At 36.3% G+C, this 15,606-nt stretch overlaps 1 protein-coding gene across 2 annotated transcripts in view; it reads right to left on the bottom strand.

The window, feature by feature from the left end:
* Positions 1-15,606, bottom strand: part of LOC113234707 (furin-like protease 1) — a 600,106-nt gene that overhangs the window by 49,664 nt on the left and 534,836 nt on the right. For both annotated transcript variants that reach the window (XM_026470151.1, XM_026470150.1), the window contains exon 7: positions 14,831-15,003. In XM_026470151.1, coding sequence (XP_026325936.1) covers positions 14,831-15,003 — 173 coding nt within the window. The remainder of the gene's footprint in view (positions 1-14,830; positions 15,004-15,606) is intronic.

Raw genomic sequence — 15,606 nt, 5'->3', positions numbered from 1 at the left:
TAGCAATATTCTTTGTGTTGGAAAAAAGAAAATACAATTACAATTAAAATCTAACATCATATCCAAATAAGAAAACGAAAATAAATTAATATATTAACTAGTCATTAGTGCAAAATAATTATAATAATACAATAACAATAACGATGTCAAATTAAATGTCATCGGCATGGTTCAATACAAATTAAATGCAAAATAATAACAATAATGTCAAATAATAATAATCAATAACAATGTCAAATTATGAATCCTTATCCTCGTTAAATACAATTTAATTTAATGTCACAACAAATTCATCAATACAATAAAATGATTTTTCCAATAAGAAACGTTTCAAACGCTTTTTGAAAGATATGTGATCTTGTACCATTTTAAGTTCACTAGGGAGACTTTTATATATTTTTGTTGTTTGGTATCTAGGGCTATGCTTTATAATATTCAACTTTGGTGTTATTACACCACGTCTATCCTTTCTCCTAGTAACAAGTCTGTCTGACTCGATCTTCTTGTTAAATTCAGACGAACATTCAGCCACGCCTGTTAACAACTCCAAAATATAGAGACAAGGAACTGTTAATATAGATAGTTGTCTAAAATAAGGTCTACTCCCAATGTGGAATTCTAGCTATGGTTCTTGTTGCTCTTTTCTGAAGAGTGAAGGCTTTCTTTACATTATAGTCATAGCTGTTACCCCAAAACCTGATGCTATATCTTAAATGCGACTCGACTATAGCATGATAAACCATTTTTAAGTCGACGATAGAGGCTTCATCCCGCAAGGATCGAAGAGCATAGCAAGCTGAACTTATTTTTTTAGTTTAAGTGGAGGTGGAAGATTATTCCAGCATTTACTAGGCTGGTAGCGGAAACTTCCCTCAAAAGCTCTGGTTTTATGATAGGCTGGGATACATCAACTTTAATACCAGAAAGCTGTCTACAGTGTAGTTTATCCTCCTTTATATTCATTGGATGAAGTACACAAGACTAAATCGAGTAAATACTGATCAAAACAGGCACTCGTCAAAGAAATGGCTGCACAAACGAGACTGAAGCTCGTGAAATAAAAAGGCGAAGAAAATCAACGTACAAATTCGTGTAAACAAACGCGCTCAAGCTCAGCTAGCTTTGAAAAAATCATGTATATTTTCGAAGTGGACTTGACCGTAAGGGAGTCGAGAAATAATTGCGTCATTAAAGAAATTACTGCCGCCACCACCCGCCTGTTACCTCCACTTATAAAATACACAACTCTCAAATCCAAATTCTCCCTTCTAAACTCTTACGTAAAGATTAAAATCAAGTGAAGCGAGACTGCAGTGGCGTACCCCGCGGCACGCTCTGACTTTTCATTAACCCCACACAGTGTTACATGTATAAATAAAAACAGCACAATAGGGAATCTGCATCGTACAAATAACAAGTGGGTGCAACAATTTTTCGCATTGTTATAACTTGAACAATGTTTTAGGGGCGAGTCGGCGATTGTTTTTTTTTTTGCTCAACACAAATTTGACACAGGATGCCAATATAAAGGGCATATCTAAGTAACAGTACATTGTGTTGTAGTAAGGGCGATAAATACGAATTTTGTAATTTTTTACCGCCCGTCATACATGCATTGTTTTACATCACTTTTGCGGGGAAATAAATACAATGATAAAGGCAGGAAACCCTTCACAACAATTACGGATGTTGCTAATGGCATTTTTTATAAACAGAATCTTCGTATATTCCATAGATACGAACTAAAATATTGTAAAAGGTAAAAACGCGCTCAGCCACGATGTATTTGATCTAAAAGAAATAATTTCAAAATAGTAAAAATACAGCAGAAAACGAATTTATAAAATTAATTCAGTAAAATGTAGATCAATTGCAAATGTTTAGTTAGTTTTCTTTTCTATACTTCAAGCTTATGCCAAATACATACATTCAGATTTTACGAGCATAAAAACTTTTCGCTTTTAAGAGAAGTACAGTACAACTGAATTATAAAAAATATCCATTCCGCCCCAGGGCGAAGAAACCCGTGGGCGTAATTTTGGACATTATCGTCGATATTGCCTGCATGCCTGTAATTCCTGTGTTAATGTTATAATTACTGTCACTTTATATTCAAAAAAATTAAAAAAATGTGCAACCTTTAGTGTGCAATGGAATTTTCCAATGGTTCAAACCTGGATTGTTTGTGCGGTGCGATTCTAACACCTGCAGGCTTGAGGATTTAATGGCGGCTACTACTGACTGAACTGTGGGCTACTAAACTTAATTCTGGGCCGCAATAGTATAATGTTGCCATCGATACGATAAAAAGATCATTGACGCGTCATTTGGAAGTTCTCGTCAATTCCGTTCATTAATATACCTCACCTAGAACTTAAATTACTGCTCTAGGTAGTTGTTGAAGGGCCATTACACTTAAATATTTTTGTAACAATTACTTAAGTAAGTTGTACCAATTTTTCCGTTAAATTATCGCGACAGCTATAGTGAATTGCAAGAGCCGTAATCGTGCATTGCAATTTTACGCGTCGTGTTACTTGTGACGATCGAACTTAATTGCGTGACCGCAATTCAGCCGCGTAATTTCCGTTACATTTGTTCCGTGCACGAATCGTAACCTTCGGGGCTGAAATTTTGTAATCCTTGTTGTTTTTAACGAAAAAAAAAAAAGGTTTTGAACGAGTATATTACCACAGACAAGTTAAAAAACCGGAACTTAGTTTCCTTATGGTTCCTTATAGTTCTATGGAGCTGTGCGTTAAAACCAGAGCTGTCAATCATTAGTAATTACAAAATGTTCTAATTATTAATACAACAATCCTCAAGGATTTGAGAAATTAAAAAGTGATCATGAATTGTCTTTCTCGAGGATATTGATCAATTTCAGTTTAAGTGTGTTTATAGTATCCTATATGGAGAACATAATTACAAGCATTTTCATATGTACTATGAAAAGAAAACACAGGAACACATTACCCGCGGTTTCATATACGCACACATGCAACATTTAAATAATTATATGAATGAATTATACCCAATCTTGATCAGCGTACGTACTTCCTTCTAAATTGTGAACGAGTCATATTGAGCGCGCGCAAACGCGTGTCTTGTGTTAGATACATCCCACAAAAGACACAACGTACGCGTAAACCTCCTGTCTCAGTGGCCGAACGGTTACCATGCCGGACTGACGCAGAGGTCCCAGGTTCGATTCCCTAGCCGGGAGAAATATTTGAATGGCCTACATTTATTTCTTTCGTGAGTTTGGGTGTAATTTGTGGTTATCCATGTGTGTGTCCATGGCACCCGCGACTCAGGGTTTCCCTAGTGCGTGGCTATGTTGAGTGTGTGTGTTATTATTATTATAAAACCTTGAATGCCCCGCTGAATGCATCACTGTTACGAATTTGTAGCCTAAGGCCCAATGCCCACTGACGGGATGGGACGGCGAGGGATTTTTAGGTGACGAATAGTAATAAACGTTACAGTTGCGATCTCAATGATAATGATCGTAGCGCCTGAATAAAGTAGTGGTATGCTTAGTGATGCCGAACCGGCTGCCTTAGGGATGCTTCGGCAGCTTTGAGGATGCTTCGGTAGCCTTGGGCATGCTTCGACAGTCTTGGGGATGCCTCGGCAGGCTTCGGGACGCCGAGTGCGACAATGTGGAGGTGCGTGGCGAGGGGAGGCACGATGCTTCGCCACGCTTAAGGATGCCGCGACATATTTAAGGGTGCCGTGATATAATTGCCATCAGTGTGCGCTTGCATGTAGGAATGCCGCAGGATCCTCTACCGTCCCGACGCGTCAGTGGGCGTCGGGCCTAAGGCGCTGCACAAATGCGTGTCTAGTGTTGGATACAAGTTGCCGGTTGCTTGTGTCAAACACAAACACGCATTTGCGCGGTGCCTAAAATCATTGTACATAATTAATCAGAAAACTGTCCTTCGATGTCATAAAATAAAAACAGTTCGGGAAAGGTCCACCTCGGTGTAGATATATCCATCAGATTGAGGATGTTCTTAAAAAAGGCTAAGTCAAATGACTAAGAATTAATGGCGTGTATGAAGACTGATAGTAGTAGCCTTTTGACCTGAGAGACGCTCAAGCAGATGGCTGTGAGTTCGAATCTGGCTTGCGCCTGTGAGCTTTCAGAAATTTAATTTGAAATTTACCATGAGTTTGTCGGTAAAGGAAAATATCTTGAGGAAACCTACACCGCATTCGCTTCCCAATCCGCATTGTCCCCGCGTGGGAACTACAGCCCAAACCCTCTCATTGTGGAAGGAGGCCTGTGTTCAGCAGTGGGACTAATGCATAGGCTAACTAATTCCCGTACTGAATCGGTTCTGACACTGGCTTTATTTCAGTATTTATTATTTTACAAAAGAAATTAAAACCATTTGAAAAATATTATACTACACGTGTTCTATTTAGTTCAGTTAATATACCCGCTCACGCGATGCGCTCCTCCTACCGCAAAATGGCGGCTATTTGGTTCCGCAAATTAGAAAAGGATTCAGTTTAAATACAAGTTTTTATAAATAAAAATTATTATTCTGCATTGCTAAATAAACACCCTCCGTACTACAACAAAAACATCTCAAATAAAAGGCAGTAATACACCGCAAATCCTGCACTTAAAAAGCACTAATGAAATTTTTGGTGTACTTGGGTAAATATGATCATATTCCGTTTGAGTGGTTCTAACGTTTACCATGAAATTACTCCTTAAAGTATAGTTTATAAACATTTATATTCAGGGTAAACTTAAAAAACGCTACTTACGGTATGTTTTCAATAAATAAACACCGAAATCACCAGCCCAAACAATAACACACACGATTGTCGTGACGTATTTTTGAAGTTGTTTATTTTTTTAAATGACAGACGCAGACATTAAAAACTTTATGGTTTGCTAGAGTAGTTACCGAAATAGCAATTAGTATTAGTTCTTTTACCTGTTATAACTTCGATATCCGATAAATCGGTATAAAATCATCACCGGCACCTCTAGGTGTGGTATGAGTCTACGGCTGCATGTATCGCGTGAGCGGATAAAAAAAAACATTGGTGTATGTGAAGTATTTATTAAATACAGCGGTTTTCTTGTAAAAATTCGAAATAAGTGGGCTTATTTCTAACATGAACATTTTTAGTTATCTTGTTTTCACACCGTATTTATCCTCAATTTTACTACATATTCTTTTCCAAAGTGATTCATTCAACACTTCACTGTCATGCGGAATTCCAAAGCTATTTAAGGTTGTATCGACTTTTAAGAGGACTCATGCGAGTGGAGTGAGAGAAAGAGGCTTAGTTAGCCTGTGAAGTGGGTGGAGGCCAACACTTTCAGCCCACCTCAGGGAGAAAACAGGGATGCGAGCATGTATTATATAGATGAAATTGTCTAATATAAAACAAAATATAATCATATTATAGAAGTAAAGTGGATACTAGAAATGTTATTAAACTTTACGCTCTAAATAACGCTTTTTAAACCGCCATATTGAATTTTCAATTTTGAATACCGTCATAAATTATTTTTACCCCTGATTAAAATGAAGCGTTTGTTAAATTAACTCTCAGTTCCGCGTAATGAAAGCGTGTTAAATTTTAAACTAGATCCACTATAACTTGACACGTACACTCAAACTCCAAACATGTACGAATTAGATCAAAGTTAATACTAACTATCGTTGTAGGCTACAAAACTAGCTTTAACGTTTTAAAATCAACTGTCAAAGATCAATCTACAATGGTCGTTTAAATTGTGTCCGCTGCCGGGAATTATGAAAATATGAATATTTATTTGTATACTTAATTTAGAGTAAAATTCCCACTTAACAGTGCCCAAGAAGGAGTCTCGTGATAATAAATAACGCGTTTCGTCAGGTGTTTAAAAAAAAGTTAAAACGGATTAACCACAATCTCACCCAATGTTCAGAAATTTAGTAGCACTAGAGTTCCTTGTGAAAGAGAAATTACAGGCACATGGGACTTTTTGACCAGCGCAGTAGCAGTGCCCCTCAGATCTTTGCGATTTAAAGCACTGCAACTATTATAGACAGGAGTGTCGCTTACCGCCAGGCCCAGGACTTGCGCGTCTCGTCACTTGGTATCATAAAATAAAACGATGTAACGTTGCCAAACAAAAACGTCTATTCCATGTACCCTTGAATAGCACTATATTGTAGCTATTGGGAAATACTGATGCTCCCAGTCTATTCCATTCCTTGTCGACGGCATCAGATACGATAAAAAAAGAACTTGTGCAAACTGGTGTGTTACGCGGACGTCGCGTATTTACATGGAAGCCTACATGAATTTTATTGTATAAGGCAGGGAAAAGAGCAGCCATAGTAAAAGCGCAAAGGCCCAAAAGGGTCTGCGTTTTGAAGAAATACTATGCTTGTAAGCAGTTCGTTTACATGATTTTAAACAATATTACTAGTCAGAATTTTATGTGAAGTCGAGCACAGAGTGACGGAAAGAAGAAAAGTAAGAGTAACGGAGAAAGGGAATATACTTACTTACTTAATAAAGATTCAAAATTTCAAAGTAGGTGGCCAGGAGCCAGAGAAGAAGTAGGATGACGATGCAAGGTCGCGTCGTCACAGTTGGACTGTGTAGTCGACCGTAGGAAGAATGTTGAGGGAAAGGATTTGTAAACTTCCTGTTTATCAACGACTTTTTAGCCGTAGCCATCTATGAGAAGTCTCTGAAAGTATTTTGCCACCCAGTTAGATACCTTTACAGCTACCAGCCTCGGCTAGAGATGTCGCTATTCACTGTATATAATTTTTTATTGAATAGATGTTCAATTATTTGTTTATGTGAAATTACTCCACTAGTTTGTTATAATTATATTCCTGTTTGTATAAACAATTATCCATTAACTAATGTTACATGATATTAAATCTATATTAAAGGAAATAGGATATAAATGTGTGAGTTGGAGTTAATTAGTGTGTAGTAAGTGCGCAACAGGATAGCACGTACGTTTCTTATGCATTTTTGGCATACACCATCTTTTACGCAGTAAAAAGATAAACGTCTAACGCGCATTTGAAAAATATATCAGGGGGCCTACTATGAGCTTATAACCAGCCAGCCAAGTTCCAGTTCAAAAAGTTCAAATTCCAAGAATTGCTTGAATTCGTATGACCTACAGAAAGTTGAACGGGAATGGCATGCCAGGATGATGAATTTTACTTTTCAAACGTTAATTATTGTCTCTGGCTGGCTGGCTGACATCTAACAAGAGCGAGATGGAACTACATACTAAATCATATGAAAGAAATAGACAGATGTACTGTCCTGGGAGCGTTCAAGCACTATTAACCGATTGTGTTCAAAATGAGAATAATTATGTTTTTTTATTAATTTTATTATTAATTATACTTATTACGTTGTTTTGTAATATCGGCAACTTTTCAATCATACTTCACAATTTGTCGTACGACAAAATTACATGTCATGTTTAGTCATTATTATTGAAATTAATAAGGTGAGTTTGTAATTTGATAACATAATTGGAACTTATCTTGTATTCGTACATTTTTATTGATTGCATTATAGTCAAATTTGGCACTATTTATAAAGTCATTTTACGATTTTCGGTCAATAAAATTATTTAAATGATTAAAATTCCATTTAAAAATTGCAATAACATTAATGCCAATAATTTATCAAAAACACTTAAAAGATTGGAAACTCAAACTAAAATTTTCAAAAAACGCGCAATAGATAGTATTTATCTTAGAATAATAACGCATAGAAACCTAGCCCGCACACGCTAAGTGAGGCAAATCGAAGCGCTCCCAAAGGGCCTACACGAGCAGGCGGGCCTTCAGTGCTCAAGGTCAACTTGCACCGCGAACAGCTCCAGAATTTTAGCTAAAAATGACGAAATGAGTGTAAAAATACGTCAGACAAACATAAAATAGATACTAACATCACATTCCACAAGGAAGTAACGCGTTTCAACTTGTATTTTTATATAAATATTCACTAAAACCGAAAATTAACCTACTACTAAAACTAGCCTAAATGAATTTGATTTTTGCCTCACTTGTGACAGTTCGTTTGATATGAAACTATCATTCTATGCGTTATTATTCTAAGGTATTTATTGACAATTGGCTATATAGCCTAAAAGATAACAAATAATTATGAAACTGAAAATATAATAAAACTTAAACGAAATTTCTTAAAAATGTAACGAAATCTAAAAATAGGTAGTCACGGAGTAACTTTTTTGAATTGCTTATTTTTACATATTTGCATGGCAAATGGCACGTCATGATACGATTTTGCTATGAAAGAAAAGGTGAACGGACAGTGAATTGTTTTTGTGAGGTCATAGTACTAATTTGACAGGCAATCCAACTTACAAGCTTAAATAGGATTGCTCTAAGAGCTCATAATAGGAGAGAGATTTAAAGTACAATACAAAAATTCTTTATTGTACACGAAAAAAGGAAACAAATACAACACAATTAAATTAAAAATAAGCGGTGGTACAATGGGCGGTCATATCGCTTTATATTATAATTGTATAATTCACCGGAAAAAGACGGCGGTGTATGAAGAATTAATAATCAACAGATAGAAAATCAATAGATAAATACAAATATATACAAAACCAATACATATATACGAATATCATAAATTACTATATATTCCTACACCTGTAAAAATGAAATTTCTAAAACATAGAAATACCTACGCAGTTCTAGTTACACTAAAGTTGGGTAGCGTACTTTTAAGACATTTTTAAAAATATTCAATGATTTCGCATGTTGAATAGACAAAGGTAAAGCGTTCCACGAACGAATAGGCTGAACAGTTTTTTTACAAAGTAATATTTTTAAGAAAAAAAAATCATAACTCTAATTTTATTTGTTATAATTGGATTGTTACTATAATAACATAGAGTTAAGATTTTTTTTTTTCCTTAAAAAATTACTTCAAATGCACGTTTGTCGTTGTACCTTCCCGGGTCGTATTGTTGTCACTCTTATTTCAGGCGTTATTTTGGGCAGTATTTTTTTACTCCCAATTATTACGAAATAAAATTAGACATAAACCTTAGTGTGGCCGTACCTTTATTACACAGACAAGGCTTTTTCTGACTTACTTAACCGAGAACCCCGTTATTTATTGTAATGTATATTTATTACCGCTTTATGTGTACTATACAGTCGAAATATAACAATATAACATGCGTAAACGTGATAAAAAGGTCTCTGTAGCATAAATATTGCTTATTATTCGGCAAGAATTTACAAAGCAAATTAACTTATTCAAATGAGCACCCAGAACATACGTTTGTACAAACATAAATAACTTAGTGTGGCAAAGGTTTGTAAGCAAAAATGGCGAATGTGATTTTGTGGATTTTGGCGTTATGACGTCACAGCGCTGCGTCTGTTTTTTCGTCCGGAATAAGTAATGTTTGGGTTGTAATTTACAAGCGCAGTTTACATAAACGGATTCTGATCCTAGGGTTCGTCGGTTTTCTGTTAAATTATAGAGTTTCAAATTACGCGGGGTCGAAAGTCGTAATTTTCGCCCAAAAGTGCCCAAACTTCGGGCTTTATTATCAAGATAATAAACCATTTTCTCCAGATTTTGACACACCGCGAGTGTAGCAAAACAACGAATTATTTATAATGATAAAGTTTTCACTTAAGTATCATGTATCTAAAAAAATATTTGGATACACATCAAACTAAGACATTATTAAATCTCTAAAATATAATAATAATAAAATGTAAAATACCTCTCAGGTTCCTATGAAAAACGTATTTTTCTAGATACCCTATGGTCATATAGAAAACATATACAGGCTGAAAAAAAAATGGGACATGTAGGGGAAGTAATTTAAATGCTTAAGATAGCTAATTTTACCTAAAGGAAACATTGTTTTCTTTTTTCTTAATATGAATAACTGCATGATACACATATTACTGCTTGACAACAAAAATAGATAAGTTGACAATAGCTCCCTGGTAAAACTCTTTTAACAAGAATTATACTGTTACTTCTTTTACCGAAGAAGACGGGTGGTATATTAATGATATAAAAACGGAGTGTTCTAGTCGACTGAAAGAGAAAAGTTCCCACATACACTCTCCGAAATGTATTCGATAGAAAACCGAGGCTAGGCTTGACTTTTCTGTGGTGGTCGACATTACATCACATCAAGCGACAAGACGAAAAGAAATAAAAAATAAAATAAATAATTCTAGTCACCATGTATTTTTATTTTTAAGAGGCTAGTATATATTTATGATATCAAGTTACGGGACAAACAAGTCGTGTGCCTGATGGTAAGCGACGCGCCTATCCATGACAGTTGCAATGTCACTCAGAGTTGTAAATCGCAAAGATCTGAGGGGCACTGCCACTGCGCTCGCCACCCTAAAAGATAAATTGACAAGACCCATATGTCTGGAATTTCACGAGCACATTTACACTTCAAAACCGGAACGCAGCAATGAACTCATTTACACGGAGCTCTAGGGCGACTACTTTATAATTTATTTATTTATTAGATTTACCAAAGTCTGTGTGCAATCTTATTATAACTTTACAAGCAATCGAATTGCCACTAACACTTAGGTAAACACAATATCCATTAAAACTTAACCATGTCTAACTAAAATTAAAAAAAAAACACGTAGAGTCTTATCACTTGAAAGCGATGCAACATAGCGCGGTATGCACGCAGCGACAACGTCGCAGTCAAATCGCCAGTGTGATAAGGTCCTTACAATATTGATAAATAAGAATATGATTAGAAATGGATGCGTACACTGCTTTTATTACGAATGCAATAAATTAAGCCACGGAACGAACCAGCGCAACTCACGAATTTTTCTATGTGCTTCGGGATCTTTGTATTTGGTTTTCAACGACTTTTTAGCATTGACTTACAAATAAATGGACGACGGGTCTAATACAAAAACCACGAAAAAAATGTCCCAAGTCAACCTATTTAAACGTAGTGACATGTAAAGGAATATGAAAAGGCTAAAACGTTGAATTTAAATTGTAATGTCATCGCAGTACTGTCTAATTTTGCTTGCTTCGCTGTCAGTCGAACAAACGAAGACTAAAGCGTGAATGACGCTCTGTATACGATTTTAACGCCCTATAAGTTCGGAAACTTTTTAGCGCGGACCCGACGTCCATATAATTGTAAGTCAATGCTTTTTAGTTAGTTTTTAAATTAAGAACTTTTTACATTCCCTGAGAGGCGATTCGTGGTGAATACCAAAAATGTCACTGTAATAGTTTTTTTATTTATTTTATTTAATAGGTAAACAAATAACACTTCCAATCGTCGCATTGATTAAACTCTGCTACTAATTCATAAGACAGATTCCCCCGATTTTTATTATTATATTATATTTATTGATTACTCACTTTACCCCTATTATTATACTACTTATTAAATGAGTAAAAATTCATTTTCTAAACACAATAAAACCATTCTGCCATACTACCACCATCGACTTCGATTTCCACCTTCGCTTACCACCTGCATGACTTCAAAACCCGTCACTTGGTATCATAAAAAAAAATTGAAAAAAAGATATTTAAAAATACCCTCTACGGTAAAATGGGGAGTCAGCTATCACGGTAAAATTTGCACAAAATTAAAACGATGTTTCCAATTTGTAAAACTAATTAAATGTTTAATTATATTACAAAGCGCTTCAGGTTTATTTTAATCTTTTGTTCAATTGTATAGGGTCCGTTAGTTAACCATCGAAAAGTTAATTTTAAATTGTATTAGAAAATCGAAACCTTAACAGTCGTCTAAAATCAAACGAAGTTTTTAATCAACCTGTCGATCTGCTTCGTAATCTGTCGTATAACGATAAACAAGTATCTCGCCGTGTGTTTGTGAAATTGATTTAGTAACAGTAAGGTTCTTTGTGAAAGAGTTTGTCCAGGGAAATACTGCAACGTTAGCTATTTCTGCCGCCAAGCATTAATGTGAGCATTACTGTAAAGGCGCTGGTGATATACAGGCACATGGGACTTGTCAACTTATGTCTCAGGGCAACGAGGGCAGTAGCAGTGCCCCTCAAATGCGATTTGAAGCTCTGAACGGCAATGCAACTGTAATATAACACTTATGTAATAGATATACCACCCATTCTACGTTTGTCTTCAACTTCCATGCAGCGTGTGATACGTTACTTTGCCACGTTGTACGTATTAATGCTAATAACAGCGAAAGTGGAGGGAAAAGGGTCTAGAGACAAAAATCCCAAACGACGGTCAGATCACATCTCCCAACTGTAGCTACCTGTCAGCCCCGCACTCTACCAGACGACTGAATGCAACCAACGAAGACAGATGATTGGCAGGATAACCTGTCACAAACTCGAATTACTTTTTCCGAAATGACGTTTGTTCGAATTGTCATTACCTCGAAAACCGAATTATAACGAAACCGTTGTTCTTTCAGGATATGTTGAATGTTTATCGCAAAAAAACAGTTATAAATAATAAAAAAATAAAATAAAATACTTTTATTTCGGACAACAAGTTCCATATTTTGTTAGTAATAATAATAATAGAAAAAGAGCTTATAAACTAGTGTTAGCAAATATTTGTACATCATCAATTGGTTAAACCATTGCCTTACGAAGTATTGCCACATGGGAGAGGTGATCCTACCAGCTACAGTTTGCGCATCAGGGATGCTGTCTTTTTTCGGAGGATGGCAGCAAAACCACCCGTCTCATATTCTGTAAACATCCCCGACGCACTGCAACAACGAGGCAGCCCCAACATCATCCTAAAAATATTATTATATTGTACACGTAGGGTCTCCAGCGGCCGTTTGGTGTAATTGACCCATAGGCTCCCGGTGTAGAAATTTTGACAATATGTTTTAAAAAGCGTTATTTTTACTTCCTTATGTTAGTTATGAATGAATGTCATTTCGGACTTCAGATAGATAACCGATTGGCGGAATGAACTAAAGTCGCGATCCTGAGCAGTGAGGGAACCTAGATTGAGAAGAAGAAGACCACTCATTCACACGGAGTGCTGTACTTCCTCCTTCCTTACCATTACCGTCATCTGTGTTTTCCGAACACAACAATTTAGGACTATTCAAGGATAGAGTGAGTAGGCATTTTCTAAACAAACGCGTACCATCATCGTCGATCACAACGTGCGTATATTTTACATAAAAAAGAATGCTACCAGTAGCGAAGTCCATTTATCACGATTTCCATCAGCTTTTATTGAGAAATTGAGTAATATTATCATAACATTTCAACTATATTATGAACGAATGAAACGCCTGATTGTTTTGTCCGACGGAGCAAGTTGCCATCACCCAGTTCCATTGCCATGGTAAAATACTACCTATAGAGCAACTGTCTCTTTCACTCCTGTGTAACGGCCATATTCGAAATTATTTTAATTACACAACCTTTATTGCACGTCAACTCGATTGAGATCAAGTTAGGAAACATTTGATCAAAAGGGAACAGGTGCAAATGAGAAAGGTAGATTGTCTCATCGGAGAGATTGTCTGGTCTCGGTGATAAATAGTCCAAGCTAAATTATTGCTTTTAGATATGAAACTAACACAGTGTGACGTCCTATAATTAGTAATATTATTATGGTATTTAGTTCTGTCGAGAAAATATTAATGGCGACGATTTTATTAACTTATTTAGTATTAATAACAAAGACAACACTTAGAAAAAAATTATTCGATCCGCCTGGATTCGAACCACCACCACCAGCCCTCAGGCAATCCGTGACAGATACTCAAGATAACACTTAGAAAAAAAAAATTCGATCCGGCTGGATTCGAACCACCACCACCAGCCCTCAGGCAATCCGTGACAGATACTCTGCCAATTAAACCACGGAACGGACCTGCACACCTTTGTTTTTGGTTTTTAACGACTTTTTCGCCGTAGCGCCATCTGTGAGAAATTTATTTCTTCACTCAGAGACCTTTATAGCTACCATCTTTAACTAGAGATGTCGCTATAATTGTAATTTTTAAATTTATTGAATGTCACGAGTTTTTACTACAATGATATTCAGTTTGTTACAATTATTAACAAGAAAGATGAAACACCTAGAAAAACACAGTCGATTGACAGTGAAATTATACGAAAAAATAATTTAATTTTTCTTTTATAATATATAAGTGCGCATTTGACGTCCATCTCACCTGATGGAAAGTGACGACGAGATCGACGATGCACACCTAAATAATGCCTATTCACTCTCGCCTTGAAAAGACCCAAGTTATAACGGGAACAAGTCTGCAGGCAGAGAATTCCACTCCATAGCCGTTCGCCTTATACTTGTGGAAGAGTAACGCTTCGCGCGAATCTTTGGAATATCCACAACGTAGGGGTGGAACCCAAGCCTACGCCTAGTCCGCCGGTGATGGAAAGGGGAAGGCGGAATTAAATCGTGTAATTCCATCGCACACTCGTGATACATCCTGTAAAATACCGATAAGCAGGCAACTTTACGGCGGTGTTCAAGGCGCTTCGCCTCCACTAATTCCGAGTCACCAACAGCCTCTTGACACGACTGTTAATTGAATCCAAAGTGAATATCATGGTAGTAAAATGTCGTGACGTTCAATAAACTAAAAAAATGTTAGTATCAGTTTTATTGTTAGGCAAAATCGTTAATTGATATTTTTTTTACTTGACAACAACTTAAAAGTTACTGAATGCAAATGCGGTAGTTATGACAAGGAAGGCGGTATAGACGCCAAATGTACCGATGTAGTAAATGTTTTTTATACTTTCCCACTCACCTTCGTGACCCCTTCAATAAAAGCTCTCGTAGCCAACTCCCCTGGGCCATCAACGGTCTTCCCATCATCATCGGGCCCCCAGGACGCGCTGTAAATGTCCACGTGCTGAGGGTTTAGGCTCAAAGACCGCGCTTCCACCGCGTCCGTGACGTCTCCATCCAGCATTCTTACTCCTGAAACAGAAATATTGTATTTGAATACAATAAGAAAATTCATAACAATATATTGCGCATGCGTATTTACACTCCCGGGCACATTAGCTAATGGATTAACTATTCGTTTTTGGTTTCAACAATGTGTTTTTTATTATTATATTTAAGTCCTTTTAGCCTATGTTATTACTATTTAAGTATAATATTCGGTACTCGTTGTCTATAGTATAGTTTAATTTTTTCCGTATCCTTAACCCTGTAATGACAGTTTGTACCAAAATAAATAAAAAAATTAATAATTCTAGTCACCTTGTATATTTATTTTTAAGGGGCTAGAATATAAAAATATTACATTTTATTAGACAATAAGTTGCCTTAACTGCCTCCGTGGCCGAACGGTTACCATGCCGGACTGCCACGCAGAGGTCCCAGGTTCGATTCCCGGGCCGGGAGAAATATTTGTATGGCCTACATTTATTTCTCTCGTGAGTTTGGGTGTAATTTGTGTAATGTGTGTGTCCATGGCACCCGCGACACAGGGTTTCCCTAGGTGAGCGTTCTTAAAAAAAAAAGTTGAAATATATAGGTAAGGTACAATAAAAGCTTAAATACTACAAAGTAAAA

This window comes from Hyposmocoma kahamanoa, unplaced genomic scaffold, assembly GCF_003589595.1.
Source record: "Hyposmocoma kahamanoa isolate Upper Pololo Valley unplaced genomic scaffold, ASM358959v1 86, whole genome shotgun sequence".
NCBI lineage: Eukaryota > Metazoa > Arthropoda > Insecta > Lepidoptera > Cosmopterigidae > Hyposmocoma > Hyposmocoma kahamanoa.
Note: the sequence above shows the minus strand (reverse complement) of the source record. Positions and strands in the feature narration are given on the sequence as shown.